At 39.1% G+C, this 25047-nt stretch overlaps 1 protein-coding gene across 1 annotated transcript in view; it reads right to left on the bottom strand.

Moving 5' to 3' along the window:
* Positions 1-25047, bottom strand: part of ASXL3 (ASXL transcriptional regulator 3) — a 186312-nt gene that overhangs the window by 146806 nt on the left and 14459 nt on the right. The window contains exon 2 of the mRNA XM_070452801.1: positions 4840-4922. Within this exon, the coding sequence (XP_070308902.1) occupies positions 4840-4922 (83 nt within the window). The remainder of the gene's footprint in view (positions 1-4839; positions 4923-25047) is intronic.

The following is a 25047-nucleotide window of genomic DNA, read 5'->3' as shown; positions in this document are numbered from 1 at the left end:
AGAATTCGCCTGCCAATGCAGGGGACACGGGTTTGATCCCTGCTCCGAGAAGATCCCACATGCCATAGAGTCACAACTACGGAGCCTGCACTCCAGAGCCTGAGAGAAGCAACGACTGAGCCCATGCACCGCAACTACCGAAGCCCCTGTGCTCTCCAACAAGAAAAGCCACCCCAGTAAGAAGCCCACACAATGCAACGAGAGAGGAGCCCCCTGCTCTCTGCAACTAAAGGAAGCCCATGAGCAACAATGAAGACCCAGCCTGGCCAAAAATAAATAAATAAATCTTTTAAAACAAATAAGTGCCCCTTATAAATATTGCCCTGCCCCTAACCCAACAGAGGGTTTTTTGGCCGTGCTGTGATTTTTTGCCCATTATTTTAAGACTGCCTCACCTCCATTAGAAAACTATTTACCTACTATCAAATAATATGCCAACTACATCCCAGTTTATGCCCCGTTAATGACCAGTATCTTGTAACAATAATGCCCGGCACACAACAGTTACCCCCACTAACAAGCGGGGCCCCGCTCTTGTTAGGGAAATGCTACAGACCTCATTCCTTGACCCACCGCTCCTGGATGTGTCACTAAAACAACATATGCTTCTCTGGAAGCATTGCTTTAAACATTACATGAGCAGAGAAAAACATATCCTTGGGCATCAAAACTCCCTCAGTCCCCTTTGTAAAGGAACTATAACTTCTGAATAAGCAAGTCAAAAGCAGAAAATCAGAATTAGGGCAACCAAAGTCATCCAAACCAACATGATCACCGCAGTTGCTTTCTCTTTTTCTATGAACATATGTTTAATTACTGCAGACAAGACTAGAGTCCACAGTAGCACCCTCTCGCCCTCAGGAAGTGGGAATGTTTAGCCAAGCAGTTCAAACAGGAATATCAAATATCCATCCATAAAAGCTGCAGTCTGGAATATGCACATTTCTATCCTCTCTGTGCAAGCAACATGGCTCTTTGATTGATTATAAGATTCTGATCATCTGAAAAGCATTCCAAACAGCTTTGTCATATCAACTGTCGACAACTCATTAGCACAAAATAACAGAAGCCTGGAAATAACTCAATCAGTAGAGCAAGTACAATATAGATGGACCAGAATAAAATTAAATTGATAAAGATCTTCTATGTTATTATATAGAAGGGAATTAAAACTTATCAAATATATTTTCATTAAAAAAAAAAACAATTCTAGGAAATCTTGCCATGGTCATATTATTAATTTTCTCTAACAAAAACTGTATGTTCTTCTGACAATTTACTATATTTATATACCTTTTAAAAAACTACACGGGGAGTTCTTATTTCAGTCTAGCTTTCCCAAATAGAGCAACCAAATGCTACACATTTCATCAATAACTTGAAGAAGATACACAGAACATGATATAAAAGAGCTGTTCTCTTTTTATCCTGTCTGTATGAAAATTATGCAATTTGAAGTGTCCCTGGAAAAGAAGAAAAGGTACCATAAAATGTCAAAAATAAATAAATGAACAATATCGCATCTATTGAACACAAATATATCAGCTTTACCAAAATTATTGGTTTATTTTTTAAGTTTTAAGTTCCAACCAGAAGCACCTACAGTGTTTGGGGACAGGCAACAGCACAATAAGCTCACATGTTCTCCATTCATCTGTCAGAGGCGATCAGCACGTGTCTATTAAAGGAATTCCCTCAAAACTGGCAGAGGCTTTGATTAAAACAATTAAAAATAGGATTAAAAAATACAACCTGTAATGCCAAAAAGAAGCTTCTAACTTTAAATGCAAGCCAAAGGCATCACAGAGGACCAACAAGTTAACATCCTGAGGAAGAATGTTTACTCAACAAATATTTACTGAGTATCTTCAGAGTGCCAGGAGTGTGGGGCACCCTCCCCGTAAGAAGCTCGCAGACCAGTGGGAAGACAAACAAGGACGAATCTAGAGTCCAGTGAGGTCCAGTGTTACAGGAAACCTGCCTTACACACAGGACTGAGAAATACCCCCGCCCCTCGCCACCAACCCAGCTCATGAAAGAAATGGCGTTATTTTAAAACAAATGGCATTGGAATGATGATGGATAAAGGGCCAATCCTCTCTCTTCCAGAAATGCCAGGCGCAGCGGTTGACTGGGGGAGGGCCGCTAACATGACCTCTCATTCATAGAGACCCCTGGGAGGTTATGGGCGCATCAGTAACCTTCACAGTCACTCCCCTGCAGTTAATCAGGCATATCTGAAAGCCTGCACATCTTGAAAAGCACATCATTAATAAATACCTAGCAATGGAACAGCTATGCTTGACCTTATGATGATGGAATTTTTAAATGTAACTTTACTTAAGAAAAACAGATACAGTTACAGTTCATTTACTCAGCTCCCATAAATACCTGGAAACTATTTAAGAATTTGAAAGGTAACAAAATAAAAATAAAGGTCAGAATCTGTTCCCTAAAGCAATATACAGTAGGAAGGTTGAAACTCAAAAATCTGAGAACTACCTTTATTTTAGAGATGATTCTAATAAGCAGACTAGAAAAGAAGGGAAGAGTGGTTACAGATACAGCACTTGTAAGGAACCATCACAACTGACAGGAGCAAGAATTCAAAGAGACAGAAAGAAACGGGGACATAAAATGCACAGTTTGAAGCCCTCTGCACAGAGTTGATTTTATAAAGTAGAACTTAAAACAGAACCATGGTCTCTTTCTTGGCCTATCCCCATTCCTATTTAACTGGTGAATTCCTTGTAGGTAACTTTAAACAGTCCTACACAGGTTCATCCGTACTTGTAACATTTTTTTTTTCTTCACAGGACACAATAATGGAGGACAGGGATGATGAAGGAGCATTGAATTCAGAGGAATAGGGTATGTTTGCCATTTCAATTTTCTTACTCTTTAAAGAAGTTGTTTGTGTTTTGTTTGTTAACATATACTTAAAGCCCTTTAATGTACCATTCTGGGAAGATGAGCATCTTGAAAAAATACAGGGAAGAAAAATGCTGTTACAATGGTAAGTAATTAAAATGCTGCTCATGGCCATGGTACAGGAGTTTTATATCTCAAGATACATAACAGCTGAGAGTGGCCTGCTCACTCCTGTGGAGAAGATCATGATGAACACATTTCAAGTGTCTGATATAGGAGAAGTTTTGTGTGCTGGCATTGGCAGACTGCGCTGGCTCGGCCCACAGTCAACAGGAGTTCAGATCTTTAGGTCTGTGCCCCTGCTCTAGCCCAAACATTTCTGAAAGGCAGTCAGGAGAATATTCATTTCCAGGTGTCCCCGTTTTGTTCCTGAGCTCCTTATACTGATGTCTGGCTTAGAAGCAAGGGACCCCTCTAAGAGAGTTGTTAGGCTCTGTCAGCAACTTTCCTCCCCAATGTTACCTCTCTTTGTGGGGAACAGTAATTGCAAACAGTGTAGCTATGTTAGCTCAGCCTCCTTCTTCAGGATGGACAGATAAAGCCTCTAAAACAGAGTTGAAAACCTGAACCTAGGAGTCCTGCATACCACTAAATTGTGATGTTGGTGGGTAAAACTTGCAAGAGATACATTTTAAACAGCTAGAAGCCAATGTGACTCATAGGTTATAGTAATGAGTTTCAGGTAATAGCAATTTTGTAGGAAAAGTTAGTCTTGGGAGGACATTGATTGCTCTCTGCAGATGCTATCTCAGTTACCAGATTCAAAAGGTAACTCAGCGGATTAAATTTTTACCAAGCTGAGACCACTGTCTTGTCAATGACTTACAGGCAGGCAACATCATACAATTAAAAAAATTTACTCTATGTAACATGAATGAGTAGATACACATATGATATAGCTCTATGGTTATTTTACCTTATAACAAATTGCTTTCTTCTCTTCGAGTAATATCATTTATATGGTCCTAAACTGCTGGATAAAGCCAACACTGTAAAATTCATAACTAAACAAAAATAAAGGACCATCACAGATAAAGAAAATGTAGTTTACATCCATTCAATAAAATATTATTTGGCAACAAAAAGAAATGAAGTACTGATTCAGGGTACCACATGGGTGGACCCTGAAAACATGATGCTAAATGAAGCCAGTCACAAAAGGCTATAGAATGTATGATTCCAATTATACAAAATGTCCAGGATAGGCAAATCCACAGACAGTAGTACATGAGTGATTGCCAGGGGCTGGGGAGAATAGGGAATTGGGAGTGACTGCTAATGGGTATGGGGGTTCACTTAGGGTGGTGAAAATGTTCTAAAATTAGATAGCGGTAATTAGTGCACAGTTTTGGGGAATGTACTGAAAACCAACGAATTATACATTTTCAAAGGGCAAATGTTATGATATATGACTATCTCAATAAAACTGTTATTTCTTTTAAAGACTCAATAATTGATTAATGATGATCCAAGTAGAGTAATTCTAAATATAAGAGGACTAAATTTTCAAATACGTTCACTGGCAATTTGAATTTTATCAGAATGAGCTCATCTTACATTCTGGAATCTATCTGTGAAGACTGTAAAATGTTTCTCTTTCAGTACTCACTTTCAGAAACAAAAACCTTCTCTTACAAGAAAGATGAGTAACTCCAATTATAGGCAAATTCACACAGTGCTGCTCCTTTTAATGAAATACATTCTCTATCAGTCTGTCTAATTTATTAAGTGAACAAGTAGTTCCAAGGAAATCTTGGGTCACTCAAATATTTGGCAGTCACCAAAGAATGCAGGTAGCTACTTAATTCGCAATCAACTACAACATCAAAACCTAGATACACCTGTTGCTTTGCAATCAGTAGCAATTGTTAATCAAAGAAAACAGAAAATGTAAATATGAATACTGACCTTGTTTCTTTTAACCCTTCTTTCTGAATGACTTCCAATATCTGCTTTGCTGTCATTGGTGAGTTGGGGTGTTTTTCTAGTGCCTAAAAAATAAAGACAGACATAAGACTTCTAGATTACTGCATAGAAGCATACAAGATGAAAATGTGTGTGAATCATGCAAATTTTAAAGGGGAAGGGGTTATTATGCCAAATTAGGTTACATGGTACATGTCAGGTGTGCAAGGGATAGGATTTAATTTTTTCCTGGACATTTATGGCAATTTCTGCAACATATAGGGGCCATCCTGCAAAAATGTCACAAAGGCATACACCACAAAAAAAAGTAATGTGAAACCTAAAAACACCTAGTTAGTAAATGTATATAATTTCCTTTATTTAAACTTGCTAACATTTTATGGTTAAAGTCATGTTTTCAGGCTGTTAAAATGTTTCCTAAATTTCTAAAACCTTGGAAACATGAGCCCGAATACCATCAACAGCAGAGAACAAAGCACTGGTCAGAAATAACCTCACTGGATTCATAGTTTGATCAACTTCTTCTGTATTAAAAAACAACAAAAACCCCTCGTGGCCAAAACGAAGAAAAAGCATACAGAAACCCAAGGATCCCATTACAGCGTGTCTTCCAGTTCAGCTCAGTTTCCTTTCATTTGCCTTTTCCAATTCATTTCAAGTAAATTCCTTCCTCTTACGATTCAGCCCATCTCAGCTTTATGAACTCAGTCCTATTTTCTTTCTCTCCCCATCTGTCCTACTTATTTTTGAGTGGAGGGGATGTTTTAAACAAAGTATGGGAAATAACATGCTGCTGCTAAGTCGCTTCAGTCGTGACTGACTCTGTGCGACCCCATAGACGGCAGCCCACCAGGCTCCCCCGTCCCTGGGATTCTCCAGGCAAGAACACTGGAGTGGGTTGCCATTTCCTTCTCCAATGCATGAAAGTGAAAAGTGAAAGTGAAGTTGCTCAGTTGTGTCCAACTCTTAGCGACCCCATGGACTGCAGCCTACGAGGCTCCTCCATCCATGGGATTTTCCAGGCAAGGGTACTGGAGTGGGTTGCCACTGCCTTCTCTGGAAATAACATGGGACACAGTTAATTATTTCCACAGGCATCAGACCATCAGCCCTGGAAATCAAGGCTTTTTATTTACCCCAGGATTGAACTACATGTAGCGAAAGCAGTAACAATGGTCCCCACGCTATTCACGAACAAGGGCTACGAGGACCACATCTGGTACAAGAAACCACATCTGGTACAAGTCTACACATATCTTCACAATGACTTCTTCCAAGGGTAGATGACACCTATTGCTTTGGCCAAAAAATTCATTTTTCTAGGACATCTTATGGAAAAACCCAAATGAACCTTTTGGTCAGCCCAATACTTAAATTTTCTGTACAGGAGTTTCTGCACAAGTCATGGCCCCATGCAACTTAATGATTCTAGAGTCCTAATTTATGATTAGTATGATTATCAGACCAGAATTATCATAATAATTGAGAACTAATTGAGAATTTTTAAGGCAAATTTTAAATTGAAAAGGCTTCCAAATACATTTAAAAGAGCTCTGTGATCTCTTCTACTATCAATGGCTAAATTTCAAAAAGGTCACTGGCAAGGCTTCTGCTCCTTGGGGCTCTGCTCCCTGTAGCTATCTAATGAATTATACACAGCCTGCCCTTCCTCACCATTAAGGCCACTTTTCTGTTCTCACCTCTAGTTCCCAGAAAATGTCCCCGTTTTTCCCAGTCTGGTCAGTCCCTTAGTTGCAGATGACAATTCTTTAAAGAACATCAAAACATGCTACACTGGAAAGAGCGTAGCAACAAGTATGTCAACAGGAAAGAAGGAAAACTGTCCTCAGAGAGACTATCAGGAGGGATGGACTGAAAACTATCAGGGGTGGGTGGGGGGAACATAGGCACAGCTGTACAGGGAAGAGGACTAAAGTGTAAAAACATTGGCTTAAAAAAGGCAAGAAGGAAACTGCATGAAAGAGCTGAAAAGGGGGAAAGATTAGGTCACAAAGAAAGGCAGGAAAGGTACGGACACGAAAAGAAAAAAGCCGACAGAATTTTTAAAATAAAAAGAACCGTCAGTATTGCAGAACACTTCATACTCATGAAAGGCGATGCTGTGGTCACATGGACTAAATAGAAGGTGGGCATCACCCCCAAGGACAGGCAATGCTGGGGACACCAATGGTCTCTCATAGAAGGTATGGGCGGAAGGTCAACAGACACACACATACACGAGGAAGCAAGCAAGGAAGAGGGAAACTAGAGGGGAGAGACACAGGATGGCAGAAAAGAGAGTGGGCAGAGGAGAAGGGAGAGAAAGGAGGTGTATTGAGCTGAACTGGGAATGTCCAAAAGGCAAACTGATTAAATCTAGAAAGGGCGGAAGAGGAAACTCCAGTGTGCGGGGTGAGGTTTTCATGGAAAGCTGGGTGCACTCGAAGGTGGGGTTACTCACTGTGGAGGACTCCCTGTTTCTCTTCCTGAGCACAGGCCCCTCAGCACACCTTGGCAGCTCCTCCCAGCCAGGGAGAGGATTTGGATAGCCCTGTCCCCTCCTCTACGACATCACATCCTACTCTACAAAGGAAGTAAAAGTGCGAAGAATTACACCTCGAAGCGGATGAGAGGCAGGAAGGAAATGATGAAGCCACACAGAACACCAGAAGCCACCCTCAGTTCCTGCAAGACAGAGAAAGGGGACAGAGCAGGAGGGGGTCCTGGGTGTGAACAAGCTTCACTGAACTAGCTGTGGGAACATTCAGAGAATGAGAGAGAGAAAATTACTTTCACGGAACAATACCATGGATAGCACTGAAAAAACGACACGCGGCAGAGACATGAATCAGACCAGCAGGCAGCCACACTCAAACACGACAGCGGAAAGGAGCCACGGTCAGAGGGAAACTACAGCCCCAAGTGTCAGACTGAGGAAGCACCCACACACGCCAGGAATCAATGTCTTGGCTATGCAGTGTTTCCTAAGTCCTTAAAAACCACACTTCCTGGATTACCTTTCTTGACATATTCAAATACAACTAGCATTTGTAAATGAAGTAATATGTAACACTTAATCTGAGTTTAACATATTCTTCCAATTGTTTTCCACCTTGTACCTACCTCTTAGAAACAGGGGTCAAGGATACAATAGAGCAGTGAAGAGAGTGGGATTATATACAATTTTTAAGAGTATGTATCCTAGTAAGATTAGTAAGAGGGCCAATAAATATTTCAGATAATCAAAACAGGTTCAAACTGTCTTGGGCAATAACAATACAATTATGACAAAATATAGAGATTCCAATTTTAGAGTTCACCATGGATAATGATAATTTTAAAAGTCTTGTTTCCTGATTGAAAAAAAGCTGGAAAAATGCAAATTCATACCTGTATTATAGAAAACAAAATGGCACTAGTAAGTTTATGACCACAAATAATTTCCCAAAGAATACACTGAATGTAATGTTCTTAGATTATTAAGTCAAAGGATATGAGCTCTGTCATGTCTCTTGATACACTGCCAACTGTTTTAAAAATATTTTAACAATTTATACTCTCACCAAGCAGAACTGAACCTGCCCCTCTCCACAACTTTGCCAGGATTAAACATTATCTTTTTCACAATATTCGCCAACTCGGTAGGTCAAATAAGTTGTAATTCATTGTTACTCTAATTATACTTTTGTAAATACTAATGAGAACAAAGTTTTTTTTCAAATGAATACCATATGGGATATCTCTGTCTTTCTTACTAATGTGTAAAAAGCTATTTATATATTAAAATAATATTCATTATTGGGCATGTTAATAACAGATTTGTATTCTTTATGTTACTTATTTTTGGATATTTATGAAGACACATAAAGTATTCTATTTTCACATAACTACTTATGTGACTTTTCCATTGTGGCTTTACCTGCTTTTATGTTTAGACATTTCTTTTACCCAGAGAGTAGGTTAATTATCTACAAATATTTCTTCTATTTTATGCTTTCATTTTTAATCCTATCAATCACTTTAGAATACATCTGTTTGCAGCCTTGTGAAGAATTAACTTAAGCCCCCACCTACTGTTAATATAGGTCAAGATTCCCCAACACAATTTGTTTCATAAGCCAGTTTATGGTTTATGGTTAGTGAGGCATCTTCTGCCATATATTACAATTAGAGCAATGGAAACACTTCTGGATGTGAAAACAACATAAAAATGTGGAAACCCAATATAAAAGGCACAGATGGTCATGAATCTGCCTGCAATGTAGGAGACTTGGGTTCGATCCCTAGGTAGGGAGGATTCCCCTAGAGAAGGGAATGGCCACCCATCCCAGTGGCTACCCATTCTTGCCTGAAGAATCCCGCGGACAAGGAGCCTGGTGAACTCAGTTCACGTGTTCGCAGGAGTCAGACAAGCCTGGAGGGGCTTTGCAGGCAAAGCAGAGCTATTGCCTGGGTAGTGATGAGTGCTCAGAACCCCAGCACTTACTCCCTTTAATGGCCAAAGGCACTTCTGGGAATTTTCAGAGTCTCTGAAATGAACTGCAAACCACTGTCTCTGAGGCTCACCCAGAGGCCCTGCTATGTTCCCCCATGAAGTGAAGTGAAAGTTGCTCAGTCGTGTCTGACTCTTTGTGACCCCAAGGACTGTAGAGTCCATGGAGTTGCTCTCCAGGCCAGACCGAAGAGAATCCAGGTCAAACCCAGTTCTCCCGAATTGCAGGCAGATTCTTTATCAGCTGAGCCACAAGGGAAGCCCAAGAAGACTGGATTGGGTGGCCTATCCCTTCTTCAGGGGATCTTCCTGACCCAGGAATCGATCTGGGTCTGTTGCATTGCAGGCAGATTCTTTACCAGCTGAGCTCTCAGGGAAGCCCCTATGGTCCATGACTTTCAGTCAATGCCTGTGCCAACACCACCCTCTTTAAACTGCTATAACATCACAGTACACTTCACTCTCTGGATAGGACACAGCTCTCATTATTCCTTCTTAAATTTTTCATTGCTCACTTCTTTATATTTCTAAATGAAACTTAGATTGGAATTAAATGAGACATTCTAATTAAACTTTCAGGAAATGTACACACATTGTTCCGTGTTTGAGTTTTATTTTATAAACTGTAATAGGCTTTTTATTAAGTGCTTTATATTTTGGGTTGCAACTCTGAATATACTTTTTCATGAAATATTCTCACATTTTATTGCTACATACAAAAGTCACTGAGCTGTGATAATTATTATCTATATGAACAGCTAATTGAATTCTTCTTAGTTCTAATAGCATAGAAGAATAAAATCACATTTTCTACAAAAACTATGAATTGTGTCTCCTTTCCAATAGTTCTATGTTTTCTTTTTCCTACATTATTTACTTTGGCTAAAAATTGATCTTTTCTAGTCCCTTTCAAAAAACTTTTTGCTGAAAATGGAGCTGTTTTATAATTTATTTCCTCAAAAACAGGCCCCTAAAACTGCCATTTCCCGAAGAAAATCTGTAGCTAGAATTATTAGCCGAGAGAAGGCTGCCAAGAGAAGGCTGTAATTAGAAACCTTTGGCCAGATATCACTGTCTCTTCTATACAAATCAGAGTTTGTCACAGTGTTCAATCTTTACATAAAATGCCCTTTCTTTCTTCGTAAAACAAATTGCTCTCCTGTGTTGGAGCTACATCTGTGATTCCACTTGACTCTGTCTCCCTAAGAGTTGGATCTTACGCCTCTCATACTTCCTTCTCATGTACTAAAGTCCTTTCAATTTTCAACTATCTTCTGTCTCCTGCACTCCTACTCCCAACAGGTTGCAGACTCAGCACTGCTCAAACCAAAGTGGAATTTCCATGGCTGAGGACACAAAGCACGCATACTCTCAATGGCCTCCTTAACAATGGATTCCCTTGTATTTTCCAGAAGGCATGAACAGACGTGCAGAACTGGTAAACAACCCACTGGGTGTCACCTTCCTTACTGATGTGACTAACTTATATCAGCGTATATGCATGCATGCTAAGTCACTTCACTTGTGGTTGACTCTTGTGATCCCATGGACTGTAGCCCACCACTCTAGCATTCTTGCCTACTGGAGTGGGTTGCCATAGCCTCCTCCAGGGAATCTTCCTGACCCAGGAATCAAACCCATGTCTCTTATATCTCCTGCATTGGCAGATGGGTTCTTTACCACTAGTGTCACCTGGGAAGCCCAACTACATCAGAGCCTATCTCAAAGACATGTACATTTATGCAACTTTAAGACAAAACAGACAAGAGTCTATCTCAGACTGCTCTTCCCCAGATATCTACATACCCCATATGAAGAGAAAAAAAAAATCTGCAAAAAAAAGGTAGCAATATAGGAAAGAGACGGAAAAGGATATTTGCTGAATCACTCAGGACACAGGCCATGCTAAGAATGATTTCTGTTTTAGGTTCATTCTTTCAGCACTTTTCTGGTCCAGGAATACCATGTGTCAAACATTTTAAAGCTTACCCAGAAAAGTCATTTCCAGTACCCTAAGACAAACTGACTCATTCGAAAAGACCCTGATGCTAACAAAGACTGAAGGAAAGAGAAGGTGACAACAGAGAATGAGATGGTTGGATGGCATCACCGACTCAATTGGCATGAGTTTGAGTAAACTCCAGGAGTTGGTGATGGACAGGGAGGCCTGGCGTGCTGCGATTCATGGGGTCGCAAAGAGTAGGACACGACTGAGTGACTGAACTGAAATGCACTAAACAGAGGTAACTGGTCCAAGGTCATAAAGCTACTTTGTAGAAGGACAGGACTTTCACACATGATAATATTGATGATGACAATATTTAAATACAATAAAAGCAGCTAATATATATTAGACACCACATCCCTACTAAGTCTCCAGAGGTTTTACTTGTATTACAATAGACTCCTGGATTCATATATTTCGATTCAGTCACTCAGTCGTGTCCTATGATTTGAGACCCCATGGACTGCAACATGCCAGGCTTCCCTGTCCATCACCAACTCCCAGAACTTACTCAAGGTCATGTCCATCAAGTCGGCAATGCCACCCAACCATCTCATCCTCTGTCTTCCCCTTCTCCTCCTGCCTTCATATATTTAATACTCCCTATTTCCACTCTTCTTGAGAAACCTCAAAGGTCCATGTCATTTTCATGAGACATGAATTTGAATGGCTGGCAGTATTCAGATAAGAAAATGAATCACATAAAAAGTGACAGCACCTTGCCCAGCGCCCAATATCTATACCTCAATGAGGTGGTCCTCACTTCTAACATATGTGGTTACTAGCTAAGGATATAAAAATGATACTCTGTTGTTCAGCTGCTAAGTCGTGTCTGACTCTGCGATCCCATGGACTGTAGCCCACCAGCTCCTCTGTGCATGGGATTTCCCAGGCAAGAATACTGGAGAGGGTTGCTATTTCCTTCTCCAGGAGATCTTCCTGAACCAGGGATCAAAACTGCGTCTCTTGCATCTCCTGCATTGGCAGATGGGTTCTCTACCATTGAGTCACCAGGGAAGCCCCAAAGATGACACCCACAATTTTTCTACTCTATTTGCCTGCATTTTATGGGGAAATCACAAGCTGTATTAGTATCTGTGAATGTGTGATTTAAAACATGCAAAATTTTCTTATAAAAGCTTTGTGAGTCAGGCCAACTTCACCTAGAAGAAAAGGTGTCCAAGGAGATAGAGTCTCTGAGACCTGGCAGTAGGAAGTCAATGGGTCTAGCCAACAGAAGTTTGCTCCTTCTACTAAGTTAAATTGCTTTTCATCTTGAGCACAAGGCTCTTATAGAAACTGTGGGCCTGGAGTCAAGACATTATACGCAACATCCAGCTCATCATCCCCCTCTTAGCAATCTCCCACTTCAGAACAAATCAGATATTTCCTTGAACTCTCAGATAACGGTTTAACCTGTACTTTCCCATGGCAGCGCCTGTCATAGCTGTCCTTAATTAGCATTATCTGTTTAATGATATTCTTCCAGCAACACTGCAAGGCTCTTGCGATCGAAGACCCTGATCCTCATTCACGTCTGTAGCATCAGATTAGAGCACCATTAAGCAGGCTTCGATGGAGACCAAGTTAGTTTTGAGTTGCTGCACATTAGGAATTTTGATAGCATAACAAGGAAGTCAGATAAACCACGAACTGCTACTCACTAGCTGTCTGATCTTAGATATTTAACCTCCTTGAACTCAGTTTCTTAATTTTCTCTTTTAGAAAAATATTGTGAGGACTAAATGGGAGCTTGAGTGTAAAGCACTGATTATTTCCGGATGCCAAATGACTGCCTACTGCAACATGTGTTAGTAAACATTAGCTAAATACTATTGGCTGGGAAAAATGCCTCCTTTGAGCACAGCCTAGAAACATGAATCTTTTCAACACAAAGAAGGGAGCTACAGAAAAATAATAATAATAATAATGGACATTAGGTGGAGTCTCTCTTTGCAATTTCCTGCCTAAACTGCACTAGGGTTTCTACAAATCAGGTTAGACACATATCACCAACCCCATCCCGGATCGTGGTCAAATTTATTCCCTGTGGATTCAGATGTAAGTCTGCACCACCAGGCATCTGCTTTCACCAACCCAAAGTCTTCCTCCCGATGTTTAACAAGAGCGATTACCCACTAGGGCACTCTTTCAGACACTGCTCTGCTATCTAGGAAGAAAAGCACCCTGTGGGGACGAATCATCCAGTGTGTTTGTATTACAAATCAAGCAAAAATAGAGAATACCAGAAGCGGCAACTTACTTCCATCAACATATACTTAAAGATGAACTTTCTAGCAATTACGATACATAGTAGTACAGAATGTCCATCAGAAGGAAAATCTGTCTTACAGTAAAATTATTTTTGTGGCTCAGCTTCATAAAACCTGAGCAGGGCTCAGAGTACAGAGATGGTTTTCTGAAGCCTGGAACAGTTCAGACAGTGATCACTACCTAAATCTGCAGATAAAATTCTATGTAACTGAGCGATGACTTCTAATTTCCTGTGGGATTTTGGCAAGCTTGTTCTACCTAAGTAATTTTCTAAGCTTGACAAACAGTTGACATTCCTTTTACACACAGAAAGAAAACACAAGTGAGAGACCTGGAAATTTCACAATGTTCCAAAAAATGTAAAAGAAATACATTAATCATTATTTGAATGAAGATACATATGAAACCTGTCTTAAAAAGTCAGACATCTCTTTAATGAAGAAGAAATAGTCTTATACCATAGAAATTTGCAGATGGCCTATTCAGAACCTACTGACTATTAAAATGTTTCTCCTGTGTATCAAGCAAAAATTCTGGTTTCCTATTACTTCTGCTATGTAGTCCTGGTTTTTGCCTTTGAATGTGACAAATATTTAATATTCAATTACAACCACTTGTCTACCACGGGAGCTTAAAGTAAGGTAATTATGCTATATGAATTTCTAAAATGGGATCCAATAATTTATTCACATGATATAATGCCACCTGTTTGAAAACACTATTAGGGACCCAGCCTCCCTTTGGTTGTTTAGCCGCTAAGTTGTGTCCAATTCTTTTGCAACCCCATGGACTGTAGCCCACCAGGCTCCTCTGTCCATGGAATTTCCCAGGCAAGAATACTGGAGTGGGTTCCCATTTCCTTCTCCAGGGGATCTTCCTGACCCAGGGATCGAACCCAGGTCTCCCGCATTGGCAGGTGCATGCTTTACCACTGAGTCACCAGGAAAGTCCCAGCCTCCTTTTATTTTCAGGCTAATGGATCCTTGGTTTCTTCCACTCATCCTCACATAAAATAGTTTGCAGACTACCTCCCAAATCATCCTTCCTTGAATATTCCTGAATTTGCTAATGTCATCTGTAATTCACATCTTTAAGAACTATCCTAATTAAAGTAAATTAGTTGAATATCATTGATAAATATTCCAAATGTAGTCTGATTGAAACATAATCTGTATAGTAAACCTATTACTTCCATTTCTCTAGCTCATATAATTACATTAATACAATGTAACAGAACACTTGCTCTTTTTCAGCAGTCCTCACACTGTCAATCAACTAAAACTTCCAGATCGTTCAACATTTGCTTCTGAAACCACATGCGTAATTCTGTGGTATATTTTCCAAACTCGCCAGACAGAAATGTATCTTTATGCACTAGCGTTTGTTTCAATCCATTTTTGCAGGCTCTGAAATCCTATTACCCTCTAATATCTGATTATTTAAGGTAAGAGGTACATTTTGCTTTATCCACAAACTGGAGAAATATTTATCTGAGTTAAATTTCATCTGTTTAGGTGCAGGTTGTTTGTCCAAGCTTCCAAACTTCTTTTGGAATCATTATTCCCTTGTCCAACTGTTCAGTTTCCCTTTTTATTTTGTGATATCCACACATGTGACAAACATGATTTGATGGATTCCTCCAAGTTATTCCTGACAGGAGGATAATGCAAGGAAAAACAAAGCCACAAACCATGTGGCTGCCACTGGGATCTCCTTTCAAAATGATACTGATGAGCCAATCAGTATAATTTGCCTATAGAAGCTCAATCTGCTAAAAATTCATTTAATTATACTATCGCCCAGTTCATATTTGCCCATCAGTTTTAAAAGAGTCCCACAAGAGAATATGTCAAATGACTGGCTGAAATTTAGCTCCACCAGGCGCATCCTCCTGCTGTATGTCTAATAATCCTATCAAAAATAAATTAATTTAGTTTGACATGAATTAACTTAGAGAATCCATAATGCCTTCCAGGGATCACTACTTCCATTTCTGTTTAATAATGCTCTGTAGAATTTTACTGAGAGTTGAGATAAAGCTCTACAGTCTGTAATTTCAAAAAGTTTTTTTTTCTTTTTTTATAATAATACAATAGAAAATACACAGTCTCCACCCTGCATCAAATTCTGTTCTAACATAAATACAAGCTTACTTGATCCTCACAACCCCCACTTTATCATCATGGGAAGTAGTAACACCCTCATTTTATGAGAGGTGAGGCAACTAAAATGCAGGCATGCTCATTTGACTCTCCCAAAGTCACAGGGTCACACAGTGCTTCAGCTCTTGGAAAATCACGCCCCTGCTCTCTGTGGTCTTCCCCATGGTTATGAGCAGCACCCCTGATAATATCTGCAGATTTTTTTCAGTGTCTTGTTTGTCAAGCTCCTATTTTATCATTTCTTATCTCATCTAAACATAGGATATAACCTCTCTATTACTTTATTATACATTCTTTTTAGAAATAGGCACTAATTTAAAGAAGAAAATATAGGGAATATTTCAAAACTAGGAAATCATGCCCTGTGGTCAAGCTGCTGTGATTCTGACCTAGAATATGGTACTAATTCTAAGGCAGCTAAAATGTAGAGACAAACAACCAGTTAAGTCCTATTAGCTTCATGAAAGAAACACTGGTTTGTCAGAGAGGATAAAGTTTCCTATCCCTAAAGTAAGATGATCATGTCAAGTGAAATTCATACAGAGGCACAGGGTGGTAATAGGCCGGATCCTCAATGAGAGTTTCACAAAAGCAAACACAGAACATACATAAGTTCATATTGCTGAATCTCACAAAATCTAAGCATAACATAAAAATTTAATGTGTGTGTGAGCTTAGTCGCTTAGTTGTGTCTGACTTTTTGCGACCCCATGGACTGTAGACCACTAGGCTCCTCTGTCCATGGAAGTCTCCTGGTAAAAATACTGGAGTGGTAGCCATGCCCTTCTCCAAGGGATCTTTCAGACCAAGGGATTGAACCCAAGTCTCCTGCACTGTAGGCAGATTTTTTACTGTCTGAACCACTCAGGAAGCTCAGAAATAGAATACTTGAGACTTATTAGGTAGACAGCATTCCCAAGATCTAATATGGTTAAGTTAGAGAGTATATACCCTAATGACAACTTGAAGTTTATTCATACTTCACTACTAAAGGTAGATGGACTTTCCAGGTGGCGCTAACAGTATGGAGCCTGCCTCCCAATGCAGGAGACATAAGTGACGTGGGTTCAATCCCTGGCTTGGGAAGATCCCCTGGAGAAGGGCATGGCAACCCACTCCAGTATTCTTGCCTGGAGAATCTCCATGGACAGAGGAGCCTGGCAGGCTACAGTCTATGGGGCTGTAAAGAGTCCAACACGACTGAAATGACTTAGAATGCACACACTACAGATAGATATGACAACTCTGAAAAGCAGACTTGCAGCAGCAGAGTAAGATAATACGAAAATTAAGAAGTTTAATTTATACTTTTGTCCACATGTAGGAGAACCATATGGAAGTCTCTGGTCAAGGTCAGTGTTCTCTTCAGCATGACATTTTGAAGAAGCAATCAGCTGAGACCCAAAGTTTCCTTATCTTGGGAATCCTTCCAAGGTGCTCATGTTAACAATAGCAGGTAGTACTTACATAATACTGGGAAGAATTTTTAATAAAAATACATGAGACACTTTTATAAGAACTTGACTTACAGTAAAATATTGAGTTTTCACAGTTACCAGTCAAGGTAGGTATTATTTTTCTGTACATGAGAAAACTGAGATACAGATAAATTAATTCACTTATTCCAGGCTAGTCCCAAGCAACAAGCAGAGGGGAGATTTAAACTCCTGCTCCTAAACTCCAAGTGTTTCACCACCACAATATGATACCTTGTAGCAAAAAGCCCAAACTTAGTTGGAGGGTAATTGAACAGTACTCTTAAAAGGTAAAAAGGTAAGTGGTCCCGTTTTTCAAATCTAGTCTATCATTCTGGACTTCCTTGATAGCTCAATTACTAAGAATCCATCTGTAATCCAGGAGACCCGGGTTTGATTCCTGGGTCGGGAAGATCCACTGGAGAAGGGATAGACTACCTACTCCAGTATTCTTGGGCTTCCCTTGTGGCTCAGCTCTAAGAGTCTACCTGCAATGCTGGAGACCTGGGTTTGATCCCTGGCTTGGGAAGATCCCCTGGAGAAGGGAAAGGCTAACCAAGAGTTGGACATGACTAAGAGACTTTCACTTTCAGTCTATCGTTAGGTATTTATCATATAGAAATCCTCAGCTCATCCTGCATATTCCATAAAACATCATTCTAAAATTGTTTTTTTTTAAAGATACAATCTAAGAGATAGAAAGTTAAATAAATGAAGGCACATATATCCCACAAAATAATACACAGACATTAGAAGGAAAACATGTACTGATATGGAAGGATATCCACTAGAAAGTGATGAGTAAAAAATATAAGTTGAAAAATAATACATATAGAAAAGGCATTTATACAAGTATATGTGGTATACATACAAATACACCCACAACCCCCCCACACACACATTCACACCAGATAAAAATATTCAAACATCTAACAATTGTTACCCTGGAGAGTGGCAGAAAAGCAAAAGCTGAAGGAGGAAATTTCATATTCTTAAAGTATTTTTGTATTTAGAAGCACAAATTACTTCCATAATCTTTAAATTGTATATTAAGATAATATTTATATCATAAAACATATAATGGATACATATATAATACAAATTATATAATATTTAATTTAAAATCAATTTCAAAACAAAATAAAAATTAATATTCAAACAACAGCAGACACATTTATATACCCTATACCGTAAAGCACAGTAGAGAAAATAAAATGCAGGTATATTGAATTTTTTCCAAAGCAAACATTATTCATCATTCAATCTGAGTCAGAATTCTTCAGTGTTATCCTTACAGACTAGCCTGAAATGACACAGCATCCAGATGCAGCTGCCAGAAGGAATTAGTTGCAAAATATATCTTGAGATAATTGTAGAAAATGACTTTGTTATATGGGATTATTTGATTCTGACCTCTTAAATGTTGAAGAATGACAAAAACAATAATGCTTGCTTTGTCACAGTTAACAGTAACTCTTCTCCTGACTGGAGCTAGACAACAGCATCACCTCCTCAATAATTCATTGATTTAACAAATATTTACCAAACATACACACACACCAAAATGAAATACAATAAAACATGCCATCATCATCTCTAGAGACACTTATCCTTTGGTTTACTATCGCTGAGGAGGGGAGGGTGGGAAACATCAAATTTATTTAGAAATGACTTACAAAGGAGACTAACCCTTGACTTTTTTTAAATCTTCATTCAAAATGCTAGTTTAGTCTACACAGAAATGATCCTTCCCTATCCTATTTCAGTGATGATATTATAAATCAGAGTCTATGGAAGTAGTTATGGTCAACATGGTATTTTGTTTCTTTTTGGTCATTGCTTTATATCCAATTACCTGGCACAGGGAAAAACTTATACCTAATGAATGAAAACAAGATAAATAAATGGTAAGGAAGAAGTGATGTATTAGACTTCTTGTTTTGTGAACATACTACTCTCTTTTGCAAAATACCCTTCTCTACCTTGATTTTAATGGGGAACATTCTATTCCTGCAGATACTGAAGTTTTGTTGTTTAGCACCATGTTGTATCTGACTCTCTGTGACCTCCTGGACTATAGCCCATCAGGCTCCTCTGTCCATGGGTTTCTCCGGCAAGAATACTGGAGTGGGGTTGCCATCTCCTCCTCCAGAGGATTTCCTGACCCAGGGATCAAACCCATGTCTCCTGCATCTATTGCACTGACAGGAGGATTCTTTACCAGAGCCACCCAGGAAGACTCTCCATAGCAGAATAGCTATTATGAAAACTTACTTCTTTTTCAATTCTTAACCAAATAAAACTCAGAAATTCAGAGTTAGTCCTTTGTCAGGCATGCACTTTGATCATCCAGAGACAATAGTTAAAAGATTAAACAATTGTATAACATTAGGAACTCTCCAGGCAAAGCTATAAATAATTCTCGCAATAAGAAGTCTTTATCCAGAACGCAACTCTGATGAATAATAGTTAAAAGAATTTCTGAATCCCAGGCTTCAGAAAGAGGGCCAACATTTAAAAATATGAAGCAGGTACACCAATATTTAATGATATAACCTACAGGCCTTCTATAGACCAAAGGTTTATGTGATATGTGCTTTCCTGTCTGTAAATGAAATCATGCATAAAAATCTACCGTAACTATTTATACTAAGAGCCAAGTCAAAGATCTCCCACCAGATTTATTGTACTCAAGTAATTAAGATATAATTAAAATACCTGCAACACAATTTACACTAAATACATTCCTGGGGCAATTACTTTAATATTCTACTTGATTCTACCTGCCTTAAAATTAGCCAAGTTTTCCAATTCTCCATCCAACCCTCCTTTCTGGTCCTGTTTCTTAAACCATGTGCCAGAAAAATGAAGGCCATATTTACCAGGACACAAAGCAAACAGAACTGGTTTCAATCAGCTCATATTTGTTGATATGAAGTATAGGCTGAGTCTCTTTAAGGAGGCAATGGAACATTAAAACTTACCTTTGCCAACAAAAGATTCTTTATGAAATCAGATAGTCCCTATTTGCTTTTTAGCCTTCCTCAGTCCTGATTTTACCAGCTGAGTTTTGCACACAACCAGGCTGCAAGCTCATTATACCATAATGCCACCTTTAGATGTCAGAATGAAGAAAAATTATTAGTTCCAATACGATCAAAATATCTATCCCTTTGAAAGAAGTACAAATAAGAGTTACCTATTAACCAACTCTAAATTAGTGCTTTTATGAAGTCTCAGATTTTTCCCATAAGTTGTGAATATAAATTAGGCCATATGTTTTTCTGCTAGATTCACTCAACTATGGGCAGTAGATATTAGGCTCAAAAGGAATCAAATTCTCCCTGAGGAAATGCTCTGTAGGAAAAGTTTTGAGAGTTCTGCTAACTACCTTGACATTCAGGTCTTAAGCACTAACCGCACCTGCTATCAGGTATAGAGAACTGACAGAAGAACAAACTCTGGAATATCCTAGTGACCTAGTACAAAGGGAAGATAAACACAAAATGCATCATCTCCATATTACTGGGAAATCATATGAGAAGATGAAAGTCTACTTTGTAACCCTAACAATTCAATCATGGCCTTGCATATAAAATTATAATGAAGTAGCTACACTTCCATGTAGACTAAGAAATTTTGAAGATAAGGAGTTCATTGTGAAAATCAATGTTTCCTACAGATAAATTATGCCACAATGAAAAATATAACTTAATATGTAAGGGACTGTGCACGAACAACTCCACTGCTACTTGCGCAGATGACTGGTAGAAACATCTAGAAAATCTGGTTTTGAGTTTTTGCTTCCAAGCATGGAATAGTCAGGACTGCACACTGGCAAGTCGAAGGGCTGAACAAACACTGCTCGTCTGGTTTAAGATGCATGTGGTCAACACATTCCTTGGGTATGAAAATCTGCAGGCTTTCAAGACAAGTTTTCTTCATTTTCTCCCCCTTCCCCTACATGAAAAGGTAGGGCTCAATGGGGAGTCTGTCAGCTGTCAGGAGTTTCTGTGTGCTGTATCTAGAAAAGAGTGAAAACTGGTGGGAAACGGCCGGAGGGTGACCGGGCCCTCAATGGACGGGAAACGGAGACAGGACGCTCTGAGACAGACTGGGAAATATAATCCCTTAGTGGCGGCACTCCTTTCCACCAGCTCTCCTCTAGGCCAAAAGAGAGAGAGAGAAAGAAAAAGAAAGAAGGAGGTGTTATTACAGTGTCTGCTTTCCTCTTCTCAATGGTGTGGAAATCTGGTCATACCTTTGCAATGTGAAACACACTTTGTCTGAACTTGGGAACCTGAACTTGTTGAAAATGTCCAGGTGCCCTTTCTCTATCTCTTCAACTATCTTGGAACTCAGTTCCTTGTTAACAATAATTGTTTCACTCTTTCTGGTTAGAAATCTGTCCTCTTGAGTAGACAGATGGAAGGAAAAGCATTTTTTTTAAATCAAGAAAAAACATAAACAGCATTATCTTAAGAGAGAATAGAAATGAATTTTCCTTGCAATGGAAATCCTCTATTGGTTTCTGGTTTGACAAATATAAAAGGTATTTTTTACAGGACAGGGTGATTTTACAAAGCAATTTAATGTAATGAAGAAGAAAACAGGGATTTAACCTCGTTTGCTTTACTTACCTCTTAAGCATGTAATTAAGCATTTAGTGTCTCATAAACAAGGGGAAAGGGTGGCCTGGTACAAAAGCATCCAGTGTTGCTATCAGAACTGTATCTGTCAGGAGGCAGGGATACAAAACAGTAAAAACCAACCCCCAAATCTTAGTGGATTAAAGCAAATGCCGATTCCTCACTCACATCTGTATGTCCAAGCTAGAAGCAGGGTGACTGAAATTTCATCTTGTTACCAGCTTCTGTGATTAACACATTCAAGAAAGAAAAAAGATGAATCAAACCCTGGCTAGCAGGAACAAGACCATGCACCTGGTAACACCTACTTCAAGGGGCAAGAGGTGCCACCCTGTGCCAACCTACTGCCTATAACGAAAGAGCCAGTCAACTATTCATTAAAAATGAAGGAAGAAATTTTAAATATAATTTAGTAGAAAACTATCTTTCCATCTCTTTGAGTCTCTCCAACACAACTGAAAACACAGCTGACTCTTGGGCCACATGGGTTGGAACTGCACAGGTCCACTTACAGGCAGATGTTTCAACAATAAGTACTACACCACCCATAGCTGGTGGAGTCCATTGATATGGAACCACAGATGAAGGGGAACTGAGGGTAGGGAGCACCAACTCTAAGTTACACAGATTTCTGAATGTGCAGATGGTCAGTGCCCCCAACCTCTGCGGTGTTCAAGGATCAAGTGCTTACTGAAAACACACAGAAACAAAATTAAAGCACTAAGTTTTATCAAAGTCCTACTATTGTCCCTTCATCATTCATTTTTCTGGATGATACCTTTAATGTGCTTCAGGTTGCTTCTTTCTGAAAAGCTGCCTGTGGCTATCATCTACAACAGGAAAATAAGACATAATTCATGAAAAGAATGGACTGGGAAGACTAATTTTTAATGGGCCTCCTTCTCCACTGAAGCTTTTAACGAATGAAAATAACTTTATGAAACTTGCATTCTCTACCAATAAGCTGAGCTCACTTAACAGTGAGTTCTGGAACAAGGAAAAATAAAACCGTCATTAGGAGACTAAAAGGTAATGCAATATCTGTGTTTGCTCATTGATTTTTTTTTTTCCCTACTGACAGTCCTTCGATTCCCATTTAATTACTAGTACTTGGTTTGTGAAGACAGCATTAGCTAAAAGTGATAAAAACAGATATCTAAAAATTGGAGGAAGGATGAGAACAGGAGTCAGATAGTATTTTTGTTTATACTTAATAGTGTTTTATTTTCACTTTTCTCATTTCCTCGTTAAAGATCCGGGTGGGCTAAATGTGTTTATCTCTTTATACACAGTAGCGTCTCTTCCTAGAACAGACCATGAATAAACATCAAAAAGCTCAGTGCCATCCACCTTCATCCAAACTGAAAAGGTACCATTAAATTTCCACGAGGCTAAGAGAAAGAAAAAGAGAGAAGGAGAAGAAGAAATTTTCTACGCACAACTTTGTTTCACTTAAGTTCTAGAAGAGAAATGCCATCAAATGAATAAATCAGAAGTGACAGTCATAAGATACAGAACTGTACGTAAAACAGGGAGTCACCATCTTATGCTGATCTATTCTCAATATTCAGAGAAATGAGTGTGGGTTTACACTAGGGAGAAGAAAAGTTTACTCTCTTTCATTAAACTAACCTTCTCTTAGGGTCACAATTGCTCCTGTGAAAAAATCTTGGCATTTAGTCAGTGAATGAAAGTATTTACTTGCATCCAGAAAGAACCTGGAAGCCTCATCCAGAATTACATATTTTGTGAATTCAGGTCATGAATGGTGCTGAACTATAAATATTATATAAAGACCATTCATATAGAGTGCTATTTAAAGAAACTGGTCTGTGAGGAAAAACAGAACAGAAACTATCCATTGTAACATCTAGCCTCTAAATCAGGCAAGTAAGTTCCAGAGGAAACGCTCCAAAGAAATCTTTAGAATTTTTGCAATGGCTGTCTTGGCTTTAACATCTTGAAAATGTGAAACAAATAATCATAAAACTACTACCAGGAAGAAGGAATAAGAAAGTATCTAACTTTAATATGCCTAACGTCTAGAACTCTGAGCAGGGGCAGACATGGGTTTTAATCACTGCTCTGCTACTGACTGGGCTTCCCTGAATGCGCAGCTGGTAAAGAATCCGCCTGTAATGCGGGAGACCTGGGTTCAATCCCGGGGTTGGGAAGATCCCCTGGAGAAGGGAAAGGCTACCCACTCCAGTATTCTGGCCTGGAGAATTCCATGGACTGTACTGTCCACAGGGTCGCAAACAGTCACACATGACTGAGAGACTTTCACTTTCTTCTCCTTCTGATGAGCTTAGCAAGCTCATTCGCCCTCTCTGAAAGCACAGGGAATGGCTGTATAATTTGTTTTTCTGGCATACTTTCTATCTCCCTTTTATTGGTGCTTTTGCATAATTTTCTTCTGCTCCAAGTCACTGTTGCATGGTAATCCATCATGCTATCTGATCCTGGCCACTACTGTTGGTAAGAGATGAGTCAACAGTCAAGTAGGACAAAATAAAGACTACCCTGAGAGGGCATTTAAAATAACAACAATAATAAAGAGGAGGAGGAATGAGGGAAAGTGGTTCTTTTTATGCTTGGAGGATGCAGGTCTGGGGTGCCAATGAGCATCTTATCTTGACCAAGACTTCTATCAGATACTGGCTGCAGTATTAAGCCAAGAAAAAAAACAAAGATAAAAGATGGAGAGAAAGCAAATATTTTGATGGCAGTCTCTATATCTCTACACCCACTTACAACTGACTGACTTCCACCCTTGGATTTCTCAGTTAAGTGGGACTTGCTGCTTAAACTTGTTTTCTCTAAATGTATTTCACTTGCAACTGAGAGAAATTAAACTGGCACTCTAAATCTCAGTTTCTTCATTTAAAGAAGATGGACTACACTGCAGGTTTGCACTTAGGATTAAACAATACAACATATATAATCAGTTAGTGTGCTATCAGGCATGTAAGTACCCAATAAGCATCATGAAAAAAAACTATTAGCCATTTTTAGTCATTACTTTAGCAATAGTGATTTTAATTATTAGTTACTTTAGTAATAGTAATATTTTATGGTATCTGATACACAAAGACTGTTCCATCATTGTATCAGATTTCTACACAATCAAAAG

The sequence above is a fragment of the Odocoileus virginianus genome, chromosome 22 (assembly GCF_023699985.2).
Source record: "Odocoileus virginianus isolate 20LAN1187 ecotype Illinois chromosome 22, Ovbor_1.2, whole genome shotgun sequence".
NCBI classification, from domain to species: domain Eukaryota; kingdom Metazoa; phylum Chordata; class Mammalia; order Artiodactyla; family Cervidae; genus Odocoileus; species Odocoileus virginianus.
This window is presented reverse-complemented; position numbering and strand designations above follow the sequence as displayed.